At 44.2% G+C, this 26639-nt stretch overlaps 1 protein-coding gene across 1 annotated transcript; it reads right to left on the bottom strand.

Annotated features, from left to right (window-relative positions):
• Positions 1-2468: 2468 nt before the first annotated feature.
• emc8 (ER membrane protein complex subunit 8) lies at positions 2469-26364 on the bottom strand. The gene is given in 6 exon segments (XM_085991804.1): positions 2469-7820; positions 9664-9758; positions 10187-10256; positions 12987-13063; positions 25802-25870; positions 25872-26364. Coding segments are annotated over 6 exon segments (606 nt in total). The 5' UTR covers positions 26007-26364; the 3' UTR covers positions 2469-7660.
• Positions 26365-26639: the final 275 nt, after the last annotated feature.

Here is a 26639-nt window from a genome sequence, read left to right as displayed (position 1 = left end):
TGGACACGTGACAGATGAAAGTTAATGCAGAAAAATGTGAAGTGATACATTTTGGTAGAATGAGGAAGACATAAACTAAATGGTACAATCCTGAAATGGGTGCATGAACAGAGAGACCTGGGGGTATATGTGCACAAATCATTGTTGGTGGCAGAGCAGGTTGAGAAAGCTGTTAAAAAGGCTTACAGGATATTGGGCTTCATAAATAGAGGTAGAGTACAAAAGTGTGGAAATTATAATGAACCTGTATAAAACACGGGTTTGGTTCTAACTGAAGTACTGTGACCAATTCTGGGCACCACACTTTAGGAAGAATGTGAAGACCTTAGAGAGGGTGCAGAAAAGATTTACGAGAATGATTCCAGGAATGAGGGACTTCTGTTTTGTTGATAGACGGCAGAAGCTGGGGTTGTTCTCCTTGGGGCAGAGAAGATTTGATAGAAGTGTTCAAAATCATGAGGGGCCTGGACAGAGTAGAGAGAGGAAAACTGTTCCCATTGGCAGAGGGGTTGAGAACCAGAGGACACAGATTTAAGGCGATTGGCAAAAGAACCAAAGGCGACACAAGAAAAAACTTTTTTACGCAGCGAGTGGTTAAGATTTGGAATGCACTGCCTGAAAGGGTGGTGGAAGCAGAAACAATCACTGCTTTCAAAAGGGAGTTGAATTAAGTATCCAAAAAAGAAATTTGCAGGGCTACAGGGACAGGGCGGGGCGAGTGGGGCTAGCTGAAGTGCTCTTGGGAGAGCCGGCACGGGCTCGAGGGGCCGAATGGTTACAGCACAGAAGGCGACCATTCTATGGTTCTACATTTTCTTTTTATCTCCCCACCCAAACACAAACAATTTCTCCCCTCCTCACCCAAAGATAGCTAGAACTGGGGTAGTTTCACAAGTGCCATCTATCCTTTAGGACCAGTGGGGATTCTTCATGTGAAAGCCTAAATTACATAGAATATACTGCACAGAAACAGGTAATTCAGCCCAACCAGTCTATGTTGGCATTTATGCTCCTCTATCAGTATAACCCTCTATGCCAGTCTCCCTCATATGCTTATCTATAAATGTATCTATACTATTTGCCTTGATTACTCCCTGTAGTAACGAGTTCCAATATCGCACCACTCTCCGGGTAAAGAAGTTTCTTCTGAATTCCTTATTGTAGTTCTTGGTGATTATTTTATATCGATGGCCTATAGTTTTGCTCTTCCCCACTAGTGGAAACACTGTCTGCTCTATCAAAACCTTTCATAATTTAAAGACCTCTATTAGGTCACCCCTCAGCCTTCTCTTTTCAAGAGGAAAAAAAAAAGAGACCCAGCCTGTTCATCCTTTGCCAATAAGTATAACCTCAGTTCTGGTATCATCCTTGTAAATCTTTTTTGCACCTGCTCCAGTGCCTCCATATCCTTTATATCTGTACACCAGAAGAAAGACTTGCATTTATATAGCACCTTTCACGACCACTGGACGTCTCAAAGCACTTTACAGCCAATGGAGTTCTTTGAGTGTAGTCACTGTTGTAATGTAGAAAACACAGCAGCCAATTCGCACACAAGCTCCTACAAACAGCAATGTGATGATGACCAGATCATCTGTTTTAGTGATGTTGATTGAGGGATAAATATTGGCTAGGACACCGAGGATAACTCCCCTGTTGCTCGTCAAAATACTGTAGTGCCTTTTACGTCCACTTGAGAGCAGTGCTCCAAGATAGTGAGTCAGCAGACTGACTGTAGAGGGCACCACAACAGAGACCAATACAGTCCACAGCCATGCACTTTCCAGCAGGAGTCATTGCACTGGGAACGGAAGTGAGAATTCTGTCCCTACTTTTTTTCCTCAAGCTGAGGGAGGGCCCCCTACTGCCATGGATCAATTGTTGCACTCAAAAAGCTGCTCCCTCTAACTCAGGATAAACCTGAGAATACATTAAAAAAATAGATCTCTTACTTATTAAAAAAAAATGCTGCAAATACTCAGATCATGCAGCAGCTATGGAGAAAGAAAGTGTTAGCTTTTCAGGTCGATGACCATTTATCAGAACTGGAAAGTAAGAGATATAACCAAGTAGACAGGGAAAGGATTGGGGAAAAAAAAAGTACTTGCTGAAAACCTAAAACATGTTTCATCAGAAGTGGGGAAAAAAAGTTGAAAGGTCATGGACCTGAACCTTTAACACTGTTTCTCTCTCTCCCCACAGATGCTGCCTGACCTGCCGAGTATTTCCAGCATTTTGTTTCGGATTTCCAGCAGCCACCACAGTATTTTGCTTTCGTCTTGTTTTATTAATCTTAACTCATTCCGTTTGAGTTAACTCCTGCATTTTTGCACTTATACAATGTTTGTGTCTCAATATTCAGTCCGTGCTCCTCAGTTACAAAAAGAACTGCAACTTCTTTCACTGCTGAATTTTCTAACTTCTAGTTTTCAAATCTTTGTGTAGCACATTTAGTAAATAATGTCAAATTCTCATTTCAAACATTTATTTGAGGTTTTATTACAACAGTCTTAAAAGTGACAGCATAAGAACATAAGAAATAGGAGCAGGAGCAGGCCATTCGGCCCCTTGAGCCTGCTCCGCCCTTCAATAAGATCATGGCTGATCTACCTCAACAAGCATTGGTATTAGTGTATTAGAAATATGTCTATACATCTTCATATAAGTGCCAGGGATGTACGATAAAACATCTTCAAACTGTCACATCAGGATGGTGATTGGTACCTGGAGCTTTAGAAAAACCCCATTGAGCACAAATTTTAAAAAGTAAACCTGCTTAGGCAGCAAAGTGCTGGTCCAGCCACAGAAATCACAACATATGCAGATATTGTGACACCTTAAGCCAATTAACCAGGAGGTTGCATTCAAGTAGAAATGCAAGAGAAAGGATCACTCCCTCACTGAGTGACCAAATGAAAAGACAGCCAAGACGGAGGTTCAAATTCAGGCTTCCCAGCGGAAGTAGAGTGTTTGCATGGTCATTACTTTTACCAGATTTGGAGTCAAGGTGAGGGGGGGGGGGGGGGGGGTGGGGTGGGGAAGCTTTGGGAACATGGACATTTACAGCACAGAAGCCCATGTGACCAATCAGGTCAGAGTTGATTGCATATTTTAAGGGAAATGGCACAATGGCCTCAGCCACTCCGTGGCAAAGTACTGCATGCTCCAACAATCCTCTGCATAAAGAAATATTTTAAAATAACATTTAAGGAGCAATGTCACATGTTATAAAGTGTGGATGGTCTAAGAGATTTGAAAAATAGTTGTGGCTAGAATGGACCCAAATAGACCAAGTACCTGTTCAGTATTTAAGCTGTAATTACAGAGACCGTATGTTACTGGTATCTAGATACTGGAAGAGGTTTTATACAAATTAACATTTGCCACTAAAACAAAGATAGCATGGAACAGAAATGAAATCTCAAAAAAAAAAAGTTAACAACAGTTCTGAAGTAACAAGATGTATAAAAAAAACTTGCATTGAAATAGCTCCTTTCACAACCTCAGGACATCAAGTTGCTTCACGGATAATTAGATCATTTTGAGTGCAGTCACCGTCGTAGAGAAATGCGGCAATTTGCACAACACAAGGTCCCACAAATAGCAATGAGATAAATAAATGAAAAAATAATGTTTTAGTGGTGTTTGTTGAGGGATAAATATTGGCCAGAACACATACAGCTTGGCTGTTTCAATCGTGTGTTGGGTGGATGTGAAAGACCCTGAGGGGGGGGGGGGGGGGGGGGAGGAGATGGGGACTCTGTTTAAAGTCTCATCCAAAAGATGGCACTTCCCTCAATGCAGCATTCCCTTGATAATGCACTCATTGTCAGCCAAGGTGTGCTCAAGGAGTGGGGTGTAAACTGAACCATCAGATTCAGGAGGTGGGAGGAGTATTGCCACAGAGCTAAAGCAGACACAAAGGTGGTTTCAAATGCACTAGTTGATTGGAGAACTAGGTCCACCTTCTCGTATCCACTGTCCTGTCAGGGGTTGACACTTTCTTATAGGGAAGTGGGATTAGACTTGGCGGCTCCTGTAGAGAAAAACCCCAGCACAAACCCTATCAGGTGAACAGCAACAATCGAATGATTAACAGGCACTTTTTTGAAAAAAAGATAGCTCTACTGATTTTCTACTATAAAAGAAAATCATCAACTGCTGGAAATGTGAAATAAAAACAAAATGCCAGAAAACACAGCAGGCCAGTCAGCATCTGAAAAAGGAAAAGACAGGGTAAATGCTTCGAGTGGACATCCTGAAAACATTTTCTTTTGCTTCCATTGACTTAAGTGCCTAACTTGAATATACAATCCCATCCTTGTACTCCTTCTACCACCGCCAACTGTTTCCCTCCCATCGGCTTCGCTGTCCCCACATGGATTTTGTCCTTCATGCTACCACTTCTCACTCCACACTGATGCTTTGCCTGCCAGGTCCCTGTGGTCACCATTGTACTGGTTTAAAAACAACATGCCCACAAAAGAAAACTGAAGGTTGGAATTGTTGAAAAAAAATCTCAAAGCTTTCATAAGACAGTCTGTTTCCCTGGGGGGAGAAGAGAGAAGTTTAAAGACTCATTTTTAGAATAAAAGGACATCAAACTATTCCTTTAAGATTTTGAAAAAGCAGTGTTTACATATTAATACACATTTTCTAAACAGTAGATTCAGTTTGTTAGAAGGAAAGGCCATCAAGCTGACTTCATAGGAACAGGAGTAGGCCAGTCAGCCCCTCGAGCCTGTTCGCCATTCATTCAATGAGATCATGGCTGATCTGTGACCTAACTTCCAAAAATAAAATCTTGACAGCTGCTTTTGAACAGGACAAGGCAGAAGAATCATTCAGAAAAGGATACAACTGCCTCTTTTTTCCCCCTTCCAGAAATGAGATGAGAAATGACCATTGTATATGGGTCATGCTCTAATCATCATGCACTATAAAAGCTTCCCTCCACATGGAGACAATTCCGCAGAAAGCGACATACAGTAGCATGGTTGCAGAGCAAAGAGACTACAGTGGGGCAATTCTACCCGGAGCACACTTCAACAAAGGAACATGATGAAAGGGTGCATGTGATGACCCATCATTTTCCACAACAGCAAAAGTGGACTTGCCAGTAACTTGCTAAAAATTGTCCATTTTATGAAATGGGTAGTTTCCTGTGCTCCAAGATGAAATATAAAAATCCCCCCCCAACCCATTCCTGCCTTTCGGACAGCCAGACGGGTTCTGAATTCCAAGGCAGCAAATGTTTCGCACATGCTCATGAAAAGCTTGAAAGCCTCTTTTAAACCAACTTTCACTAATACTACAACCAGCAAATTAAAAAAAAATTCATTCAATTTACAAATACACAACAGAGAATTGTATAATGCCTAGCTTATAAGCAGCAGGTCGGCACAGTACATCACTGCTCGAATATGCTGCACCAGTGTAATAGGACAACTCTACTTGGTATTCCCCATATAGTGTGGAAAAAAACTAAAATTATGCTGGGTTATTCTTGCACCCTTACAATTAAATGCTTGAAAAGAGTCAGTCACAAGGCTAAAGGCAGCTCAACTGCCTGCAGTTTTGCTCGAGGGAAAAATATCTACCAAGGTTGGGTGGCAGTGGTTTTAAAAATAAATGTTAAATTCATGTGAAATGCCTGTGTCACTCATTTACGACAACTTAAAACCTGAGTTAGGTCTGTTCCCCACTGTGCAGCTCCTAACCTGCCACAAACAAAAGCTCCGGTTCAAGTCTGGAGACCGAGAACATTCGGGCTGCTTCACAGTATTACCTCTGCAGAACAGGAAGCTTTTTGACAAGACACAAAGACATAGGGTACTGGCTCAACTGTGAAATAAATATACATTTGATACAATGCAATGGTGTTTGGATTTGAGGAGGTAATTCTCTATGCACTATTCAGAAAATGCTGCATGCTTTGAATGAATACCAGAATCAGACACAATCCAGTTATAAAAATATTCATAACAAGTGATCTTCAGAACTAATGGAGCAGTTATAATCAAACTCTCTCAGATTTATACAATGGGTTACACGAGGGAGTTAACCTCCTCACTAGAACGGCAGTAGCATTTCAGCTCCAAAATGAAGTTTTTTCCCCCAATGCCATAATTTATCTATTGTACTGTTTTGCACAGTTCTCCATCTTACTTGGTAATATTAAATCACCGGAGATGGGGAGTGAAGAGATAACTATATTTTGAAAGCTGCAACTTCAGTGCTCAAACTGGCTAGAACAGAGATGCAAGGTACCAAAAATGTGCTGCCAAATTATTTACAGATTAAAATCAACCTGATCCTGAATAAACTCTTTCAAAAGAGTATGTTCAATCAATCTGGTACCATAGGATTCATTTGACAAATTTATGGACAAGAAGTTAAGTCAGTTGCCCATCACACAAAAGTCACACACATACTGCAATCTGAAGTAGGTTGGTTGGGTAAATAATACAGCTCAGATGATGCAACACGAAAACGATTCCTCACAAGTTGGATTGAACTTCTTACAGCATTTAATTTTGAAACTAAAAGCTTGTATGAAAATTTCATTGCAATGTTTCATTCGCAGAGCTCTTAAAAAAACATTTTCATTTGATAGGTTACAATGACATCAAGGATCAGGATTATTCACTGTCATTCATATGGAGGGCTCAAGGTTATTAAGCCAGGGACCTAGATAATGTCTTGAATGCAATTTCAAGAATTTGATTTTTAAACTTGAATGCTGTTATACCCATGGACTTCAGCTTCAAATTAAAAGCTGTAACTACTAAATATTTTGTGGATATGAGAAGACTTTAATTTATATAGCGCCTTTCACAACATTATGACGTCCCAAAGCACCTTACAGCCAATGAAGTACTTTTGAAGTGTAGTCACTGTTTTAATGTAATATGTACAAAGTCCCAATCCCAAGATCAATTTTAGTTAATTTTCCTGCAACATACCATTAGTATCCACTGGTGTCATTTAATTCTGAAAATTCTGTGCGTCTCTGAAGGACTGGTTACATTTTACGTAGGCTTAAACTACATGGCAAAAATTAAAAAAAAAAAAAAATCTATCCAGTTAATTTAATGAGAAAAATAAGTGAAAGACCCCCCCCCCCACCATTTATTTGTAATTAGCCCAAGTTTAATCTTTCATAAATTGAGGTGAACCATATTAGCAATGGGAGTAATAAAATTAACCAAACACGTGCTACAGCATATTCAGTCAAGAGATGCTTAAACTGAGTTAATCAAATATTCTAATAGTATTTAATTTAAAACATGGGACAAAGTTTGAGGGTGCAATTATTGGAGTGTATATTTTAAAAATCACACATAATTCACTTGTCTTTGAAATACCCAAAATTTGATTTACGACTGTGAAACTATTTAACTAAAAAATGTGCGATTTGATCTCAAACCTAATGTTTTGTTGAGAAAACCAAAAAAGAGACCTGTGGCTCAATTATCAGGAGGCTTGAAACATTTCACTTATCTCTTGGTACAGTAAACTGGTGTGCTTAATGTTGCCACTCTTTCGTTTTACCACTTATCAGGCTTCACATTCACAAGGGTTGCTCATTGCAGCCAACAGAGGCTGCAGGTCCCCATCTACCAGAGAATGCCCCTAGAATATTCATTAGAAAGGTGTCTCAGCAGAGGTGGAGAACAGCTTTGTTGATCTCTGGGTTTGTCCAGTCATTCCTGAGATCGTCCATGTGGTTATCAAAATCCACTAAGGAGTCATAGGATTTACCATCCAGGAGACAGGTTGTGATTCGCTGCACCTCTGACCAATCTTCACAGAAATCACTGCAAAAAAGAAAATCACTCATCATATGTACAAACATGACAAGCTGAACATCAGGGGTTCATTCCAAGAGAAACCATCAACATGGGGTGCTGGGTAAGACAAGTTGAAATTATCTAGTCCAGTCACTATTCTCTCCAGCGGAGCATAATTCTGGAATCTCCCAAAAAGGTGCTCCTCTTCCCCCTACTGTTTCTTATTTCAGCTTTTTTACAGAAAGTCAAGATTAAGTGTGTGTGGACAAGGATTTTTTCCTCAAATATTGGAGTGCAAGGTTCCTTTTGCAGAATGAAATGGAACTGCCCCTAAAATGAATAATTGAAACTCCAATTAATAAATTCATGGCATTTAAAAAAAAATGTTGGAATTACAAAGCTGTTTTCAACATCTGAAAAAGACACAGGTTAGCCTTTTCAGGGTAGACTTGGTCAGTTCTGAGGAGGGATCTACAACCAAAACGTTACCATATTTTTCTCTTCAGGTGTTGACAGACATGAGCATTTCCAGCACTTTCTATGGATGATGATGATCAGTCTCAGTTTACCCTCAAATATTTGACATTTGCTGAAGAAATAAATGCCAAAAATAAACAGCTTCGCTCCTCCCATTCTCTGCCCCAGAAGTTCTTTATTCCCGATTAGGAAAAGCCACCACACAAAAGGCAGAGTGCTGGAGGGAGGTTCTTTTTACCTCAAATATTGCACCCAATTTACTTACAAAATTGCATTCACTGCAGAAACCATAATCATGGATGCACTTCCGTAAAAGATTTCTTCGAGCGGAAAAAAGTTTCTTCACACACTGCGCTTGCAATCGCTTTATGCAATCACACTATACTAAAAAAAAAATGCAATTTAGTACGTGGAAAATTGAGGAATACAAAGATTAGGACTTGGCTAGAAACATTTGCAAATTCATGCTCCACAGAATGCACCCCTTGTTACATAACAGGGAATGAGTTTTTTAAAAAATCTGAAAAATAACTTCACAAAAATGAAGCCCAGAAGGAGTAAATTCATTGGAAAGGCTCAAGTAATACTTGACCAGGTCAGTGCCTGTATTTAGACAGGTTAAAAGAAAAGCAACCCTTCTAATTGGTGAATGCCAAATAATAATTTACAGAATTATTGAATATCATAATTTCATGTGTTTTTATAAAAAGACTTTCGATCATCTCTACAGGAGTCAATTCTGCAACGTGCATAATGACTTTACTACATTTTAAATGTGCCCATTCTCTCAACTGCTAATTTGCCGTTACCTATTCACATATCTACTAGAATTAAACCATATTACCTCACACTCCGAAGGAGTACAAAGAAAGAACAAACTTGTATTTATATCAGCGCCTTTCACAGCCTCAGGACGTCCCAAAACGCTTCAGCCATGAAGCACATTTTGAAGTGTAGTCACTGTTGTAATGTAGGAAACGTGGCAGCCAATTTGCGCACAGCAAGCTCCCAAATAACAGCAAAGAATTAAGCTTTTTAAGTGATGTTGGTTAAAGGATAAACGTTGACCAGGACATTGGATGAACTCCCCTACTCTTATACATCCACTTAAGGGGGGCAGACGGGACCTCGGTTTAACGTCTTATCCGACAGTGCAGTGCTCAGTCAGTACTGCATTGGAGTGTCAGCTGAGATTGTGTGCTCGAGTCTCTGAAGTGGGGCTTGAACCCACAACCTTCTGACTCAGGTGAGTGCGCGACCACTGAACCATTGCCAACACGCACAAACTACACAAGACATCCGCTACGTATAACACTGACAATTGTGGAAAAATCAGTTAAACGCTCGAGTCTTCTGTTTCAAGTAACCGTTGCAGAAAAGCACCTGTACTCACGTATTTGGGTCTTTGCATCGCCATTTGTTTTCATGGTGTTCATATACTACAATCGATTGTTCTTCACACTCCATAGTAAATTTGTGATTGTCCACCTAAAAAAAGGACAAGAATTCAAACTGGAGACAAAGTATTACAAACACAACACTGCAGAATTACATCAGAAACTGATGGCGTTGTTTCTCCCTCCTCCACCACCAGCTTTCTTCACCTGTCCTGAAGGTGCGCAAACTTGCTGAACAATAGTTCCACAGATGCCAGCAGCCATCCAATACCTTGCCCCAGTGGCAGTTCCTGTTCTCACCCACAGAGATCTGCCAACTCGCCACAGATGGGAAATGAAATCTAGGAGTTGGGTTTAAATATAATGGAGTCTAGAAAGCAGAATTCCAATCCAAATGTGAGAATTTTCCAATTGACAATTCTCCCATGGCCTTGATTTCAGCAATTGGCCTGAAATTCAACAGAGTAACCTTTTCTTGGTCTACAACTTATGCTCCATGAGACACTAACAATATCATACCATGATTAAGGCAGCATCGCTGAAGCTTTCTGCAATCCGAGAGGCAACCCTTTCAGCAACCTGGTTTGGGCTGGAAAAAAAAAAAAAGAAAAACACAACTCAAAACAGTCAGCCTGTCATCAATTACTCCAGACCTCTTAATATAACAATTGTGGTCACCAAGGAGAGAGGCCTCAGTGCTAGGGCAAGGAACAGCCACTCATTGGCATAGAGTTCACAAGCCAAAAAATTCCAAAATTCAACAGTGTAACTGTGATTTTTCCTGTTTCTCACACATCCATTTAACCAGAGTAAATGGCCAAAGATGTGATCAGCTCTTTGATTATGGGATTGTGCCCATTAGGAACCTATTTCACAATCTGAGCCAAGTCCCTGAAGCGAGAGGATAGACAAAATGCTCGGCCACTGACCATCTCGCCACATCAATATAAACAGAACTAAAAATTTTAAATTGGGGATTCAAAACCATTGCAACTTATTACTCAGTTATTTTACTATTTTTCCCTGAGAGACAGTGTCTCGACTGATATGGTGCTTGTACAAATGGCGCAGAGGTTATGAATATTTGAGGGACAAGGAATACAAGTCAAATTTATATGGAAACAGACATAGTACTGAACCTTGTACCCAAGGCCAGCGAATGGTTGAAATACTTAAGTGAATGTAAATAATTAAGTCATTAAAAAAAAAAAGTACTTGGAATAATGTTGAAGTACAATTGGAGCAGTGGTTTCACTGAAGAATATCATGTCTCTGGAATTATATTACAGCCACAACATCCGGTACAGGTTGCGTGGTGGAAGGGGGGGGGGGGGGGGCGGGGGTGGAGATAAAGAGGGGTTGTTTAAGCAGTTCTCACTTCCTAGGCAGGCTCATTTCTCAGACACGAATAATTATTCTGCATGTCAGATATTTAAGAGAATAATAACGGGCTTGAGTCCTGGGGAGTTGTGATCACGTGACTGGGGAGTTGGGCAGCACGGTGGCATAGTGGTTAGCACTGTTGCCTCAGAGCCAGGGACCCGGGTTCAAATCCGGCCTCGGGTGACTGTGCAAACTCCACACAGACATTCTCCCCGTGTTTGCGTGGGTTTTCTCCGGGTGCTCCGGTTTCCTCCCACAGTCCAAAGATGTGTGGGTTAGGTTGATTGGCCATGATTAAAAAAAATTGGCCCTTAGTGTTAGGGGGGATTAAATACGTGGGGTTACGGGGATAGGGCGTGGGTGGGATGGCTGTCGGTGTAGGGATCGGGTGCTAGGGTTTGGATGATCAGCCATGATCTCGTTGAATGGCGGAGCAGGCTCGAGGGGCCGAATGGCCTACTCCTGCTCCTATCTTCTATGTTCTATGTTTCTATGTTACATGTGCAAAGACTTCCAGGTGAAAGATAATCCTTAAATAATCCCTGTGCTAAATCAGGGAATACACAATAGAAAGTCTAATATTTTGACAGCCTTTTGGTGCAGGGAACCATGTTGAATCCTGCATCCTGAAGAGAAAAAGGGGAAAAAATACAAGATATTATCAGAGCTTTATGGATTAATTGCTTTTGCATTTACTCAATTTCTTTACTAGTAAAAGGTGCCTAGCACGAGAATAAAATAAGCCAGCTGGTCTCAGGCCTTTGATGATGCCTCTCAGCAAACCATCAAAAGGTCAATTCAGTGCTGGTTACACTGTGGCCACAAGAGCCACTCCAGCACACGTTCCGGTCCTGCCTCACATCTAGCCCTTTAGGACACAAAGCAATTAACAGCCTGACCAGCCCTCTGGACCCAAGTTGATACATACTCAGTTTACCACCAGCAGAACAAGGAACTCCTTCCTAGCACTCTCAGTTCTTGCTCCTGGCAAGAAGATGATGTATTCCTTTGGTGTGGTGCAATCACAACATTCCCTACAACAAAGATGTGGTGTAAGCACGTCAGACATCTGCCAGTCAGAGCAAGCAACGTCAAGACTGTGCATGGAATTGCAGAAACATCAGATCTGGGACCCGTTTCTGTGGGCCAATCTCCCTCCCAGCTCAAGTCCCTATCGTCAGGCCAGCTTGAGGGTTGCGGTTAAGACAATGCCAACAGGTCCCAGTTTCTGCTGGAACCTCTCCATTTCACGCCACTGCCCGTAAGGCCCTAGCACTCCCTGACCATGGAGGATTCCAGCTCCATCACTTATCTTAATGTATGACATTCATTGAGACTACCAGCAAGTATTGTGAAATGGGTACTGTTACGTTCAGGACAGGGTTACATGATGTGTGTGCATGTAAACCTCTTGTATAAAAAAAAGTGTTAAAAAATTGGTTCTATGTAACTTGCAAAACAATAGATGGTAAAGCAACATAGGGACTTTAGTATTGTGTTCATGGACCTGTGTGCTGAACCCATGGGAAATGGCTTCTTTTTTTAAAATTGAGCTCATGATTCACCTCCCCCTCAGGAGTACACAATCTCAGTTGCTCATAGTAAAAAACAGGAAGCTAAGTCAAGCGTGCTGTTTTTGTACACCTCAATACATTAGTTCAAGAATCTCACTCAGGAGCTGATCTTCTACCATCTTCCTCAGTCAAGGAATAAGGCAGGGTGCTGTGAAATATGGAGAACATAGGAACAGGAGTAGGCCATTTAACCCCTCGAGCCTGTTCTGTCATTCAATGAAATCATGGTTCATCTGTGACCCAACTCCATATACCCACCTTTGCCCCCTATCCCTTAATAGCTTGGAACTCAGAACATTTTAGTTAAAATTCAAGCTTAAAGTGAGAGTATGATATTGCCCACCCCACAACCATTTACACACCTGGTGTCCTTCATACGTTCGTTTGCCTGGTAGTATCCAGCAATTATGTAGTTATTTTCTTTGCACCAAGAGTCAACCTGAGGAAAAAAAAATAATGACATTTAGGAAACAGCTGTCTGTACGGCACTACCTGTTACACACAAAAAAAGTGGTTCCTTATTTGGCCTGCTACACTTGCTAAACCTCTTCCGGTTTCCTCCAGCAAATGGAGGACTCAATGAAATCTGGAGGTTTAAAAAAAAGGGAACAAGCTGGTAAGATATAGGGAACTAAACAAGGAGTTTCTGCGGACAGGAGTGTGATCATCAATAATGGAGTGGGGGTACAAAGAGAAGTCAGTGTTAACATGGACAGAGGATACAAGGAAGGAGGAGGAGACTAAGCTAGGATGGGGCAAGGCCACGGCCACAGAAGTGAACACAGGAATTTTGAAGTCAACTTAGGTCATGAAGTCAGTGGAGCTTAGAGAAGACAATGTAGGGCGGGGTGGGACTTTGGGCAGGTGAGGATAACGGAAGTAATGTTTTGTAGGAGTTGGCTCTTGGAGGATTGAGGCCAGTTAGGAAAGTCAGATGGCAAAGGCAGGCAAGGTGGGGCGAGAGGTGGCAATGTTGCAGAGGAAGAAGACAGCAGTCTTAGTTATATAGAGTGGATATGGTGGAACAAGCCAAACTTGGGGTTGGGCAATAAGGTGAAGCTTTGCAGTTCCTGACTCAGCTGGAGGTGGTAGCAGGGAGGTTGAGAGAGTCAAGGTCAGAGACAGTTTCACTGACATTAAGCTAGAGGAAAGTTTGGCTCATCCAGCTCTCAATATCAGCTAGGCAGCTGGCGAGTGTAGTTATAGCCTTTGGATCAATGAAGGAAACCGAAGGACAGAACTGGGAGTCATCAGCATACACAGTGCTTCTAGAAGATCAACAAGTACTGAATAGATGATCAAGATTGGGCCTTGGCGCACATACAAGACGACCACGCAAGCAGCCACTGGAGATGAATTGCCTTGTTGCAACAGTTGAGTGTAAAACCAGGAGTGGTGTAATGGAGATGGACTGCAGAGGAGGGATGCTGAAGGAGGATGGGGTGATTGACAATGTCAAAGGCAGCAAAGATCAAGACAGCTGAGAAGAGACAGAAAGGCACAGTCACAGCTGTACAGGATACTTTGTTACCTTGGCTAGTGCAGCCTTCGTACTAATGAACAGTGCAGAAATCAGATGGGAGGACACTGAACATGAAATGGTAGGAGGTGGTAGCGTAGTTGAGGCAATAATGCATCCTGGGACTTCGGAAAGAAAATGAAGGTCAGAGCGAAGACAGCAGTTAGAGAATGGAGGGGTTAAGGGTGGGTTTCTGGAGGAGGGGTGCGACAGCTGTGGTCTCAGCAGAAGCAAGAACAGCGTTAGTGGAAAAACAGGTTCTGGTGTCAGCAAGTATGGGTTGAAGAGGCATGGTTGGGAGGTGGGACAAAGGGAGAAGGTGGAAAGTTTCCTTTACAAGATGAGCACGTTGAATGGGGAGAAACAGAATAGCTGAGAGCATTCTTGGGTAGAGGGCAGAAAGGAGAAGTGGGATTGGATGGCAGTCAGAAGTCATGACAGCTGTGTGATGAAATTCATGAGTTCCTGACATTTAGAGTTTGAGGGATGGATGGGGAATGTAAGAGAGAGGATTGAGGAGAAGAATGGAGTTGCGTTTGCCATCTAGGAGGGTATTGAAGTACAGGAAACTCTTTGGTGTCCGGCACCGACATGATGCCGGTTTATCAAAAAGTCCGGATTACAGAGAGGTATAGTTAAAAGGTAAGAGAGCTCCGTACACAGCAACAAATCCAGGCTTCCCTGTTGCTTAGCAACATGTGCAGGCACTCCGGCCACAGACCAAGCGTCCCTGGTGTAGGAGCCCCAGATCCAGGAACTGCCACTAATATGAAGTAAAACTGACCTGAACCTACTCCTGAATTTTGCCGGTTAACCGAGATTTCCAGTGCCAGTAAATCGAGAGTTTCCTGTAGCAAGCAGTTTTGGTTAAGGAGTGGGAGTGACAGTGCAGCTCAAGGTGATCCAGCCAGATCTGGCAGCGCCAAGTGCATTTGAGCTTACAGCCTGTGGATTTGAGGCCATGGAGGTAGTAATTATGCCAGGGGAATGACGAGTGTAGGAGACAGTTTTGAAAAAAGACTGACAAAGAGCAGGACCGTAAAATTAGAGCTAGGTTCTTCAGGGGTGACGCCAAGAAGCAGGTAGGTGCTGTTAAGATACAGATCAGCCTTGATCTAATTGAATGGTAGAACAGACTCGAGGAGCTGAATGGCCTACTCCTATTTCAATGTTCTTCTTACATCATGGATGGCAACCCAGAGGATTGGATGAAGATCAGAATTAGGCAGTTGAGAAGGTGTTGAGGGAGGGAGGGGGTAGTTGCCCTTCCTCCCCACCACCACTTCCAGGGCAGAAGGCGTTTGCAGGCAAGGTAGTGATCAGAGAGTCTCACTAACAGAAATCTTGGAGGTCTCGAGACAATTTGTGATGACAACATCAAGAGGTGATCATGTGTACAGATGTAGGAGTTGATGTGAAAGGTGAGTTTAAGGGACTGGAGCAGGAAATCGTCAGTGGGGGCACATTTGGTGGGGGGGGGGGGGGGGGGCGCGGGGGGGGCAGGAGAAAGACAGAGGGAATGGGGAGAAGAGAGGGCAAGTTCTGGTAAGGGTTAAAAAGCACCAAGCGTCCGGTCGGTCGGTCAGTCAGTCGGCTATGCAGTCAGTCGGTCGGTCGGTTGGTCAGCCGGCCATGCATTCAGTCGGTCGGTCAGCCGGCCATGCATTGTCAGTCGGTCAGTCGGCCGGCCAGCCGGCCATGCATTCAGTCAGTCATTGCAGAGGCGGAGATTGGACAGTAGGGAGGAGATTTAGATGATAGGTACCTGGTGGTGCGATAGTTTAGGAGGATCCTAAAAGGAGAGATGGATTTGGGGGGGGGGGGGGGGGGGGAAATAAAAAAAAAAAAAAAGAAGAGGTGGATATAGGGTGATGTATTTGAACATGAATGAGCCAGGGTAGGAGGAATATGAATATTTACATGTAAACATAAGCAATGAGCCTCAGCAGGCTTTTCAAGCACAGGGAGCATCATAGCAGAGCTTGATCCCATCCTCACCAGACATTCAAGAAAACTAATTCTGGAAACATAGGGAGTATACAATATAGTTGTTACAACAGACCCTACTTGCAGGGTTGTCTAAATTGGAACAGCTAGAGTCATCGGGGAGGTAACAGCTGCAACAAAAACACACTATTTCCCTCACAATGTTTGAGGGAATGGCATATCTCTCGGAATAGGAATTGGCCATTCAGTCCATCAAATGTGCGCTGCCATTTTGTCAGCTATGGCATTTCTCTGCAACCCTAATTCATCACCCGGTCTCCATAACAATTCATAGAAAAAAAGGTTGGAAGACTCCTTGGGTCCTTCTAATCTGCCATCCTAGCAGTTGTATCTGATGAGGTGTTTCTCTTCCAAGAAATGTGCCTAAGTTTTTGAAAAGATCCAAGATACTTGTCCCAACAATCTCCCTTGGTAAGGTATTCCAAAACTCAATGTTTCCTTGCACCTGCTTGAACAAACCTGTTCTCACCTTAGTCGTCTCCCCTCGGTGATGCGGTGTTGTCAATATAAAATAGCCCCAACTGGTCCTCTACATTAAAGTCTTATGATTTTAAGATATTCAAATTAATACCACCCTCAGTCTTCTCCCACAAGAATTCCAGTGCACTGAGCCCATCCTCATTGTCTTTAGCTCCCTTATCGTCTTAGTAGCTCTTCACTGCACCTTTCCCAGCTCAGCTACATCCTTCCTAGAGTGTGGTTACCAGAATTGCACAGAATACTCTAAATGGGGCCTAGACAATGCTCTATGCAGGATTACATCCTTTGATCTACATTCTTTTTACTGCAATCTAACAGTCAATTAATATTTTGCAACAACTGCCAGACATTGGCTTGATGTTGAGATATTTACACTAAGATTCACTGGATTCGTCAAGTTAGTATTTTCCCCATTGAGCCTACATATCTGACTGCCCTGTATCCCCAAGTGTAAATTAAATGGCATCTACCAATTGTCTGCCCACCTCTTGACACAATTTAAATTCTTTGGTAGCTGGTTCCATCTTCTACCATATTAAACCCATCCTGCTGTTTTAATCTCATCCACAAGCCTTACGATGAAGTTACTAGTACCCTCTTCTAGCTCATTTACAAAAATATTGAAGAGTATTGAAGAAAAATATTGAAAAGTCCTGTGGGACTTTTAACGCATCCTTCCACCCAGAATAATTCCCCATTTAGCTCCCAACATCCAGCCACAGTTTAGTCCAGAGAGAGTGCATGGCTGTCGATAGCACTTCTGCTAATTTTCTGAACTAGTTTTCGGAGTTACCTTATCAAATGCCATAAAATCAAAGTATAACATTCTCACCCAGATCTACATCTTAAAATTCAATTAATTAAACTGCTTTAACATGAATTCCCTTTTGTAAACCCTCACCAACTAGTTTATATCCAAGAAGTCCATTGCCTTGTCTTTAATAATTGATTCTAGAATTCTAACTGGTCCATAGTTATGGTGTGGAGATGCCAGTGTTGGACTGGGCTGGACCAATGTAAGAAGTCACACAACACCACCAGGTTATAGTCCAACAGTTTTATTTGAAATCACAAGCTTTCGGAGTGCTGCTCCTTCGTCAGGTGAAGTGGAGAGATGCATAAAGACACAGCTTATATAGTCAGAGAATAATGTCAGATGTTTACAGGTAATCTTTCTAACTGCCATTTATCACACCTCGGCAGAGAGATAATCACAGCAATCAAAGGTGTGAATGGTGTCCAAACAGGTCAGTCAGGAAAACATTACATCAAAGAACAATGAGGCGGGGTCACAAGGGGTCAAATGTTGCAGATGCTGGGGTCTGTATGAAAAACAAAAAATTTTTTTTTTTTTGCTGGAAATCACAACAGGTCCAGCCGCATCTGTGTAGAGAACAAGCCAACGACGACTCAAGTCTGGATGATCGTACAGGGAACCCCCAGCTTCTGTCGCGACACTACAGACTTCTTACAGAAACTCAGCACCCACGGACCAGTTGAACCAGGAACACTCCGCCACGATGGACGTCTCGGCACTCTACACCAGTATCCCCCACGATGACGGCATCGCTGCGACAGCCTCAGTACTCAACACCAACACATCTCCAGACGCCATCCTACAACTCATCCGCTTCATCCTTGACCACAATGTCTTCACCTTCGCTGGATCGGGCACGAATCGCCGGGGCCCTCGCCGCGCCGCAGCAGGCCAGCAGTCTGTGCTTCAGCAGATTGCTCCGTATGCTGCCCCGTGGGAGTGCCAGTGTGTCGTCCGACCAGGGAGTTGCTGTCCTCTGTCAGGATGGCAGCATTCCTGTTGCCAACACTCACTTCTCCACTGCAGCTGCCACCACCTGTAGGACAGACTGCTGCCGCCCATGCATAGTTGGAGCAGTCAACAGCCGGGCCCTCCAGGCCCAGAGCTAGCCCAGGCCGTCCCTCAACAGCATCTGGCGACTCAGTTTCTGACACTCAGCAGCCTTCCCCCAGCCTTGCTGCAGGCACTGGGGTCCCAGTGCGGAGGAGCTGCAGGGTGGGAAGGGGCGAATCTCGCAAGCGAAGCAGATCACCCTCGAAGGGCAAAAAGGTGTGGCAAAATGCTGTTAAATGTTTTATTGAAGGCCGAGGATCGTGGTCATTTTTTGGTTACTCTTTTGTTCATTAGCTCCAGGTTGAGAGCCAGTTATGTGTCGGACTGCTTTTTTTGGGGGTTTCTCTATTACTTTGTCATGCGGGAAGGGCACACAGTTAGTTAAAGTGTCTTTTTTCAGAATGTGCATGTTTGCTCTTTGAACTATTTGTTGCCTTGACCGGCTTAGGGGTTGCGGAACAGTTCCATTCATGTTCTTTCAATGGCAGAAGCCATTCCCTCAGAGGGGGCCTAGAACCGACTTGCAATAAGCCGCTGACGGACGGCCCTTGCACTTTGTGCCTCCCTCCAGTCTTGGTGCTCCTCCTCCTCTGCTGGTGCTCCAAAGTCTGGTGGCAGTGGCTGAGTCCTGAGGATTGCCAGGTTATGCAGCATACTACAACGAAATGGGAGACTCGCTCAGGTGAGTACTGAAGGGCTCCCCCGGAATGGTCCAGACAGCAGAACCGTTGCTTGAGCACGCTGATTGTGTGCTCAATGATGTTCCTGGTCACTTGATGGCTCTCACTGTATCGTTCTTCAGCAGGGGTGCTGGGCGCACGGAGCAGGGTCATCAGCCAGGTGCACAGAGGATAGCCCTTGTCCCCAAGAAGCCAACCTCCTGGGTGAGCCGGGGCTTCGAAAAGGTCTGCCACAGAAGTCTGGCGCAGGATGAAGGCGTCGTGGCTCCGGGGCTTCGAAAAGGTCTGCCACAGAAGTCTGGCGCAGGATGAAGGCGTCGTGGCTGCTGCCTGGAAAGCGGGCATCGACAGCGAGTATCAGCTGTCTGTGGTCACACACCAACTGGACGTTCAACGAATGGAACCCCTTCCAGTTGCGGTAATCCTTGGTATTCTCTTGCGGCGCCCGCAAAGCCACATGTGTGCAGTCAATGGCGCCCTGGACCATGGGGAAGCCCGCTATTCTTGCAAATCCCATTGCGCGCTCTTGCTGCTTGTCCAGGGTCATGGGGAAGGAAATGTACTGACGTCTCCTTTTAAAGAGGGCATTAGTGACTTGACGGATGCAGAAATGCACCGCGAACGGGGAGATATTGGCAATGTCCCCAGTAGTGGATTGGAAGGAGCCGGTGGCATAGAAGTTGAGAGCCACCGTCACCTTCACTGCCATCGACAGACGTCCTGCTCCTCAGTTGAGGCTGCAGATCTGGCTGAGGCAGGTGGCAGAGCTCAGTGACCACCTCCCTGCTGAATTGCAGCCTCCGAAAACACTGCTCCCCAGACACGTTGAGGTATGAGAACTGTTGGCGGAAAACCCTGGGAGTGTAAGGTCTCGTGTGCCGACGCCTGTTGGCCCTCCTCCGTCTGGCCATGATTGGCACTCTCTCTCTGCGTCTGTGCCCTCTCAATGTAATGGAGAAGCCAGGCGTTTCCACCCATTGCAGCCCCCATAGTATGTGGCCACTCAAGGTTATGCCAGTGAAAAAGCAAACCAACTACAAAGTTCTGGTCAGAAGCCAAAAGTACCTGAGCGAGCGCAGAAAGCTCTCGCCCTTTGTCTCTCTGCAAATCTCACAGGAGGAGTGGTAAAAAAATGGCTACCACAAAGAAGCCAGGAAGAGCCCCCTTTAAATAGCACCCCCCCCCCCTCCAGCGACTGGGAACCATTCCAGTCAACCAGTCGCTGGGAGCGCCAGGTGGAAAGGAGGGGGGCGCCACTGAATTTCCGGTTCGGGGCGCCGCACCATGAAATGACGCCAGGATCTGCGCGCGCAGCTGAGTGAGCGTTGCGGTTTTGCGCCGCCGCTAAATGTCCGCTCAATTTCACGAGAGGTGCAGGTCTCGTCGCGCCCGGGCGCTAGCCGCCTCGCGCCCCACTTATCGCCCTCTTAAGGCGCTAACGGGTGGCGCAAACAACTGAATTTCTCCCCCTTTATATCCAGAAAAAACAAAAATGGGGGGGGGGGGGGGGCACCAGATTTTCCCTGATTCTGGGTACCCTTAATCTATAATGTTGTCACTTGGTGCATTCAGCAGAGTAGCCTTCAAGACCCTTACAGAAGATGGAGGAAAAAAAAATTAATCTCCCAGCACCACTACCTTCCACATCCGATTTTCCTACATAAAAAACTGACTGCACTTCTGGAGTGCTTTGGATGTCCTGCACATGCAATAAGATGCTATGCAAATGCATGTTTTTTGTCGTTGTGTTGGGACTCTCAGCAATGATGCTTTAGTACATGTTACATGTATTTTTAAAGATTTATAAAGCACCTTCAACATGCAAAATGTTCCAAAGCATTTTACAAAATAAAAGGAAAATGAACACCAAGCCACAGGAGAGATTTGGGGAGGTGACTGAAGGTTAGATTGAAAATGTGCATATTCCATGTTTTAAAAAAAGAGCACTGTGAAACAGAGAGCAAAGGGGTTTAAGGAGAAAGTTGAATAAAGTATGAAAGAAGAGTAGGACGAAAGCAGCAAAGCACCGCCTCCAATAGCAGGGTGAAGGGAGGGGGAGTGGGATGCAAAGAAGGAGTGTTGGAGGACTGAAGGATGTGGGAGAGGACCGACACCTGGGGAACAGTGCAGACGTAGGGTGATGCAAGGCTATGGCGATATCTGAAGAGCAGAACAATGATTTTAAAAAGGATGTGTTGTGCAATTGGATGTCAATATAGATCAGCGAGTAGTGGGGTGATGGGTGAATGGGGTTTATGTGGGATAGGATGCATGCAGCAGAGGTCTGGATAACAGGAGTTTGAGGACAGTGTTGGAGTAATCAATACTAGATGGGACCATAGATGGTTCTAGATTTTGGTAGTGGGATGAGGGGTCTGAGGCAAGACTGGAGATGGGCAATATGGTGTATTTGGAACCAAGTGAACTTGATAATGGAGAGGACGTAGGGTCTGAAGCTCAGCTCAGAGTCAAGCACGACACCGAGCATTAACGGCAAGGCAGCAGAGTTTATGGTGGGCACTAAAAAGGCAATGGCCCAGATTTGCAGTCAGCGGTGAACAAATGGCACTTGTTCAGTACACTTTCCAGACTTTTGAGCTTTTGCACTGTGACTTGCAATAATCAGAAATTCAAAACAGAGCGGCACCCTCTACAGGGGATCTTGGGCCCGTGTGACAAGGGCAAACAACTGTGTCTCTCCTTAACAAAATCAGATTGAAGAAACCTTACCAAGAAAGGCAGAGTCTGAACCACAAAGTGCAAGTTAGTATATTTAATTCAATGTCAAATCATGTACAGAAAGCAAAATAAAGGAGGGAAAGATATATTCTAACAGGACTAGACAGACTTGATGCAGGAAGGATGTTCCCGATGGCCGGGGAGTCCAGAACCAGGGGTCACAGTATAAGGATAAGGGGTAAGCCATTTAGGACTGAGATGAGGAGGAATTTCTTCACCCAGAGAGAGTGGTGAACCTGTGGAATTCTCGACCACAGAAGAGAGTGGAGGCCAATTCATTAAATATATTCAAGAAGGAGTTAGATATATTTCTTAAGGCTAAAGGGATCAAGGGATATGGAGAGAAGGCAGGGACAGGGTACTGAGTTTGGATGATCAGCCATGATCTCATTGAATGGCGGAGCAGGCTCGAGGGGCCGAATGGCCTACTCCTGCTCCTATCTTCTATGTTTCTATGGAATTCAGAGATGAGACACAAAGTTAAGAAAAATGTAAAACATTTTACATCTCCAATAATTAAAATCTGTAGGAATGAGACTCCACACTTATTAAAAAGTTAATTGTCAGTGCCAGAGGTTGTTTGGCATTAATTAAGACTCATCATGCCATTAAAAATTCACTTACACTTGAAATGGACAAGCCCTAACTTTTAGTGGGCAAGTACCGCAACTTCACGCCCTCCCTTTATTTGAACGCAGAGCCTCAACGAGGTACCGGTGTACTGAAGCTTCTGGAGGAGCAGCACAACTGGACAGCAACTTCCAGATTGCTGCGTTTAACTGCACATGTCCAGACACCAGACGTTGCTGTCTGATTTACTCCTTAAATAAACAGCGAGCCTTGATGGCCTCACCGTTATTCTTAGCGCAAAATCCAGGCCAATGGCTTTGGTCTTCTGATATTCATCTGAAGGAAGTTATGACTCATCCAAACCTTAATGGTTAGACTGCATGAAGTCGAGTAGAGATTCGAGCTGGGTGTCATCAGCATATGGAAGCAAACTCCATGTCTGCAGATGATGTCACCAAGAGGCGGTGTGTAAATAAGGAAGAGAAGGGTTCAAGGTCAAAAGGAAGAGAAGCCACTGCCAGAGAAGCATTAGCTTCGCCCAGATGTACAGGAATTGAACCACCCAAGAGCAGTTCCGAGGAGCTGGCCAACAAAGAGCCAGTGAAGAGGGTAAAATGGTTAACGGTGTCAAACAATGCAAAAAAGGGATAATACACTATGGTTACCATTGCAGAGGATGTCAAAGGTCAAAATGCTCACTCTTGGCACAACCCAAGTCTCTAAAACCAGAATATACAATTGCAAAGACTTGTATTTATATATACTGTAGTACCTCATCACATCCCCACCAGCACTCAAACATCACAGCAGTAGAAGAGGATAGCATGCCGGAAATCCCCAAAGAAACTAATATTGAATCAGGGACAGGGACTCAATAAAAATTAACAAGTAAAATAACAGTAATTAAGAAAATAATGGCACGAAAGAGCGACAAATCCCAGCGTTAGATGGTTTCCATCCCAGGGATTTTAAAGGAAGTAGGTGAGCACATTGGAAGGTTATAGTTGGGGCATCTGCAAAGTTCTCTTGGTTCAGGAACCGTTCCTTTAGATTGGAAAATTGCACATGTCACGCTACTATTTAAGAATGGCGAGGGGGAAACCAGGGAATTAGAGACCAGTTAGCCGAACATCTGTTGTCAGGAAATTGCTAGAGTCTATAATTAAGGATAGGGTGACTGACACCTCAAAAATTCTCAGTTGATCAGAGAGCCCGCATGGATTTGTGAAAGGTAAGTCATGCCCGACAAAGCTGACTGATTTTTTTGAAGAGGTGACTAAAGTAGTGGACAGGGGAATGTCTATGGATGTTATTTATATGGATTTCCAGAAGGAATTTGATAAAGTCCCACATAAGAGACTGTTAACTAAGGTAGATGCCCACAGAGTTGAGGGCAAATTATTGACCTGGTTAGGAAATTGACTGAGTGGCAGGAGATAGAAAGTAACGTACAAGGATACGGACCAAGTGCTGGAAAGTGGGATTAGCTGGATAGCTTTTTGTCAGCTGGCACAGACAAGATGGGCTGAATAGCCTCCTTCTGCACTGTAAATTTCTATGATTCTATGAAGGAGGGATAAGGGGCGGGAACTCAAATTGGCAGGGTGTGACTAGTAGTGTCCCGCATCTGTGTAGGGGCCTCAACTATTCACAATATTTATTAATGACTTAGATGATGGCATAGAAAGTCATATATCCAAATTTGCCAATGACAAAGATAGGCAGCATTGTAGGTAGTTTAGATGAAAGCATAAAATTACAAATAGGATATTGATAGAGTAAGTGAATGGGCAAAAATGTGGCAAATGCAATTCAATGTAAGCAAATGTGAGGTCATCACTTTGGACCTAAAGGATAGAACAGGGTACTTTCTAAATGGCGAAAAGCTAAAATAGTGGCTGTCCAAAGAGACTTGGGGGGGGTTCAGGTACATAGATCATTAAAATGTCATGAACAGGTACAGAAAATAATCAGTACAGCTAATGGAATACTGGGTTTTATCTAGAGGACTAGAGTACAAGGGGGTCGAAGTTATGCTGCAGCTGTACAAAGCCCTGGTTAGACCACACCTGGAGCACGGTCAGCAGTTCTGGGCACCGCGCCTTAGGAAGGATAGATTGGCCTTGGAGGGAGTGCACCAGAATGATACCCAGACTTCAAGGGTTAAGTTACAAGGAGAGGTTACATAGAAACATAGAAGATTGGAGCAGGAGTAGGCCATTCGGCCCCTCGAGCCTGCTCCGCTATTCAATGAGATCATGGCTGATCATCCAAATTCAGTACCTTGTCCCTGCTTTCTCCCCATACCCCTTGATCCCTTTAGCCTTAAGAAATATATCCAACTCCTTCTTGAATATATTTAATGAATTGGCCTCTACTGCCTTCTGTGGTAGAGAATTCCACAGGTTCACCACTCTCTGGGTGAAGAAATTCCTCATTTGTCCTAAATGGCTTACCCCTTATCCTTAGACTGTGACCCCTGGTTCTGGACTTGGTTCTGGACTCCCCAAATTAAGGTTGTAGTCCCTAGAATTTAGAAGGTTAAGGGGTGATCTGATCAAAGTTTTCAGGATATTAAGGGGAACAGATAGGTTAGATAGAGAAAAACTACTTCCACTGGTTGGGGATTCTAGGACTGGGGGGGGGGGGGGTGCATAGTCTAAAAATTAGAGCCAGACCTTTCAGGAGTGAAATTAAGAAACACTTCTATACACACAGGGTGGTAGAAGTTTGGAACTCTCTTCCATAAATGGCAATTGCTGCTAGATCAATTGTTAAAAAGCTATCAATCTCCGATTTTAATATTGTTAACCAAAGGTATTAAGGGATATGGGCCAAAGGCAGGTATAGGGAGTTAGATCGCAGATCAGCCATGATCTCATTGAATGGCGGAACGGGCTGGAGGGGCTGAATGGCCTCCTCCTGTCTTTATGTTCCATGCTCACGTACAATGAATTACTTTATATAGAGTCCAGCAACAGACAAATGGTTGGGAATTTTCACACACACTGGATGGAGATTCTGGTGACAACAGTGGTGTGAAGATGATTTTAAGCCAGTTGCAGGTTTATGAAGATTCTACTGATAAACACTGGTGTGATGATGATGATGATGATGATGATTTCAGGTCAATTGTAGGTTTGTGAAAAATGTTGGAAAATACAGAGGGCGTCAGTCAAAAATGGGTCACCATTTTAGGTGGGGATTGCCTCGAACCCCCCCATACAAAATATTGCAGGAAAAAAAAACCTTTAGACCCTCTAGTTGCAGGATTCAGAGGGCTTTAATTATTTATCATTCTCTCTCTCTTACCAGAGTCAAGGCCACTTCCAGCATGGGTGCGAGAGCCAGGGTGCCGTGAAAGAGCGGCACACAGTCCACCGAAGAGCACGGGCTGGCCATCCTTCCTCTTGTGCTTCTCGGCCACCAGGATGCCGTTGACGGCGCAGTGCGGGTACTTGGCGGCATGCAGCAGCATCTTGCAGTAAGCCTGGGTGGTCAGCCTGAAGAGAGTCATGGCGGAGAGGCCAATAATTCGCAACAATAGATAATTATTCCTCCTTCGGGTCGGGCCTCAGAGAGCCCGAGTGGCCCGGCCTGGCCCCTCACCCCAGGCTTGGATTCCACCCTCCCACGGCCGCCGCGACACCAAGCCTCACATCCCGGCCCCCCGCACCGACTGCACCAGCCCTCACTCTCCCCAGTGATGGGTCAATAAATAATTTAACCGCAGGAGGCGCGGTGCGATCCTTAGGCTGGGCTCCCCCGGCTCGGCTCCTCAATTCTCACCGAGGCTTTCCCAGTCACTAGGCCCCCTTCACTCATTCACCGGCACTGACATGCTGTCGCAAATTGCTGGAAAATGTACATTGCACCCTTTTTGGGGGGGCGGGCCTATTTTGATGGACCAATAAGGGGCTAGGGCCTATTTTGATGGACCAATAAGAGTGGAGAGTCTATTTTGATGGACCAATAAGGGGGGGCCTATTTTGATAGACCAATAAGAGTGGAGAGTCTATTTTGATGGACCAATAAGGGGGGAGCCTATTTTGATGGACCAATAAGGGAATACGGCCTATTTTGATGGACCAATAAGAGGGCGGGCCTATTTCGATGGACCAATCAAAGTGGAGGGCCTATTATGATGGAC

This window comes from Somniosus microcephalus, chromosome 6 (genome assembly GCF_052327205.1).
Source record: "Somniosus microcephalus isolate GS21.2 chromosome 6, FLI_Smic_1.0, whole genome shotgun sequence".
NCBI lineage: Eukaryota > Metazoa > Chordata > Chondrichthyes > Squaliformes > Somniosidae > Somniosus > Somniosus microcephalus.
This window is presented reverse-complemented; position numbering and strand designations above follow the sequence as displayed.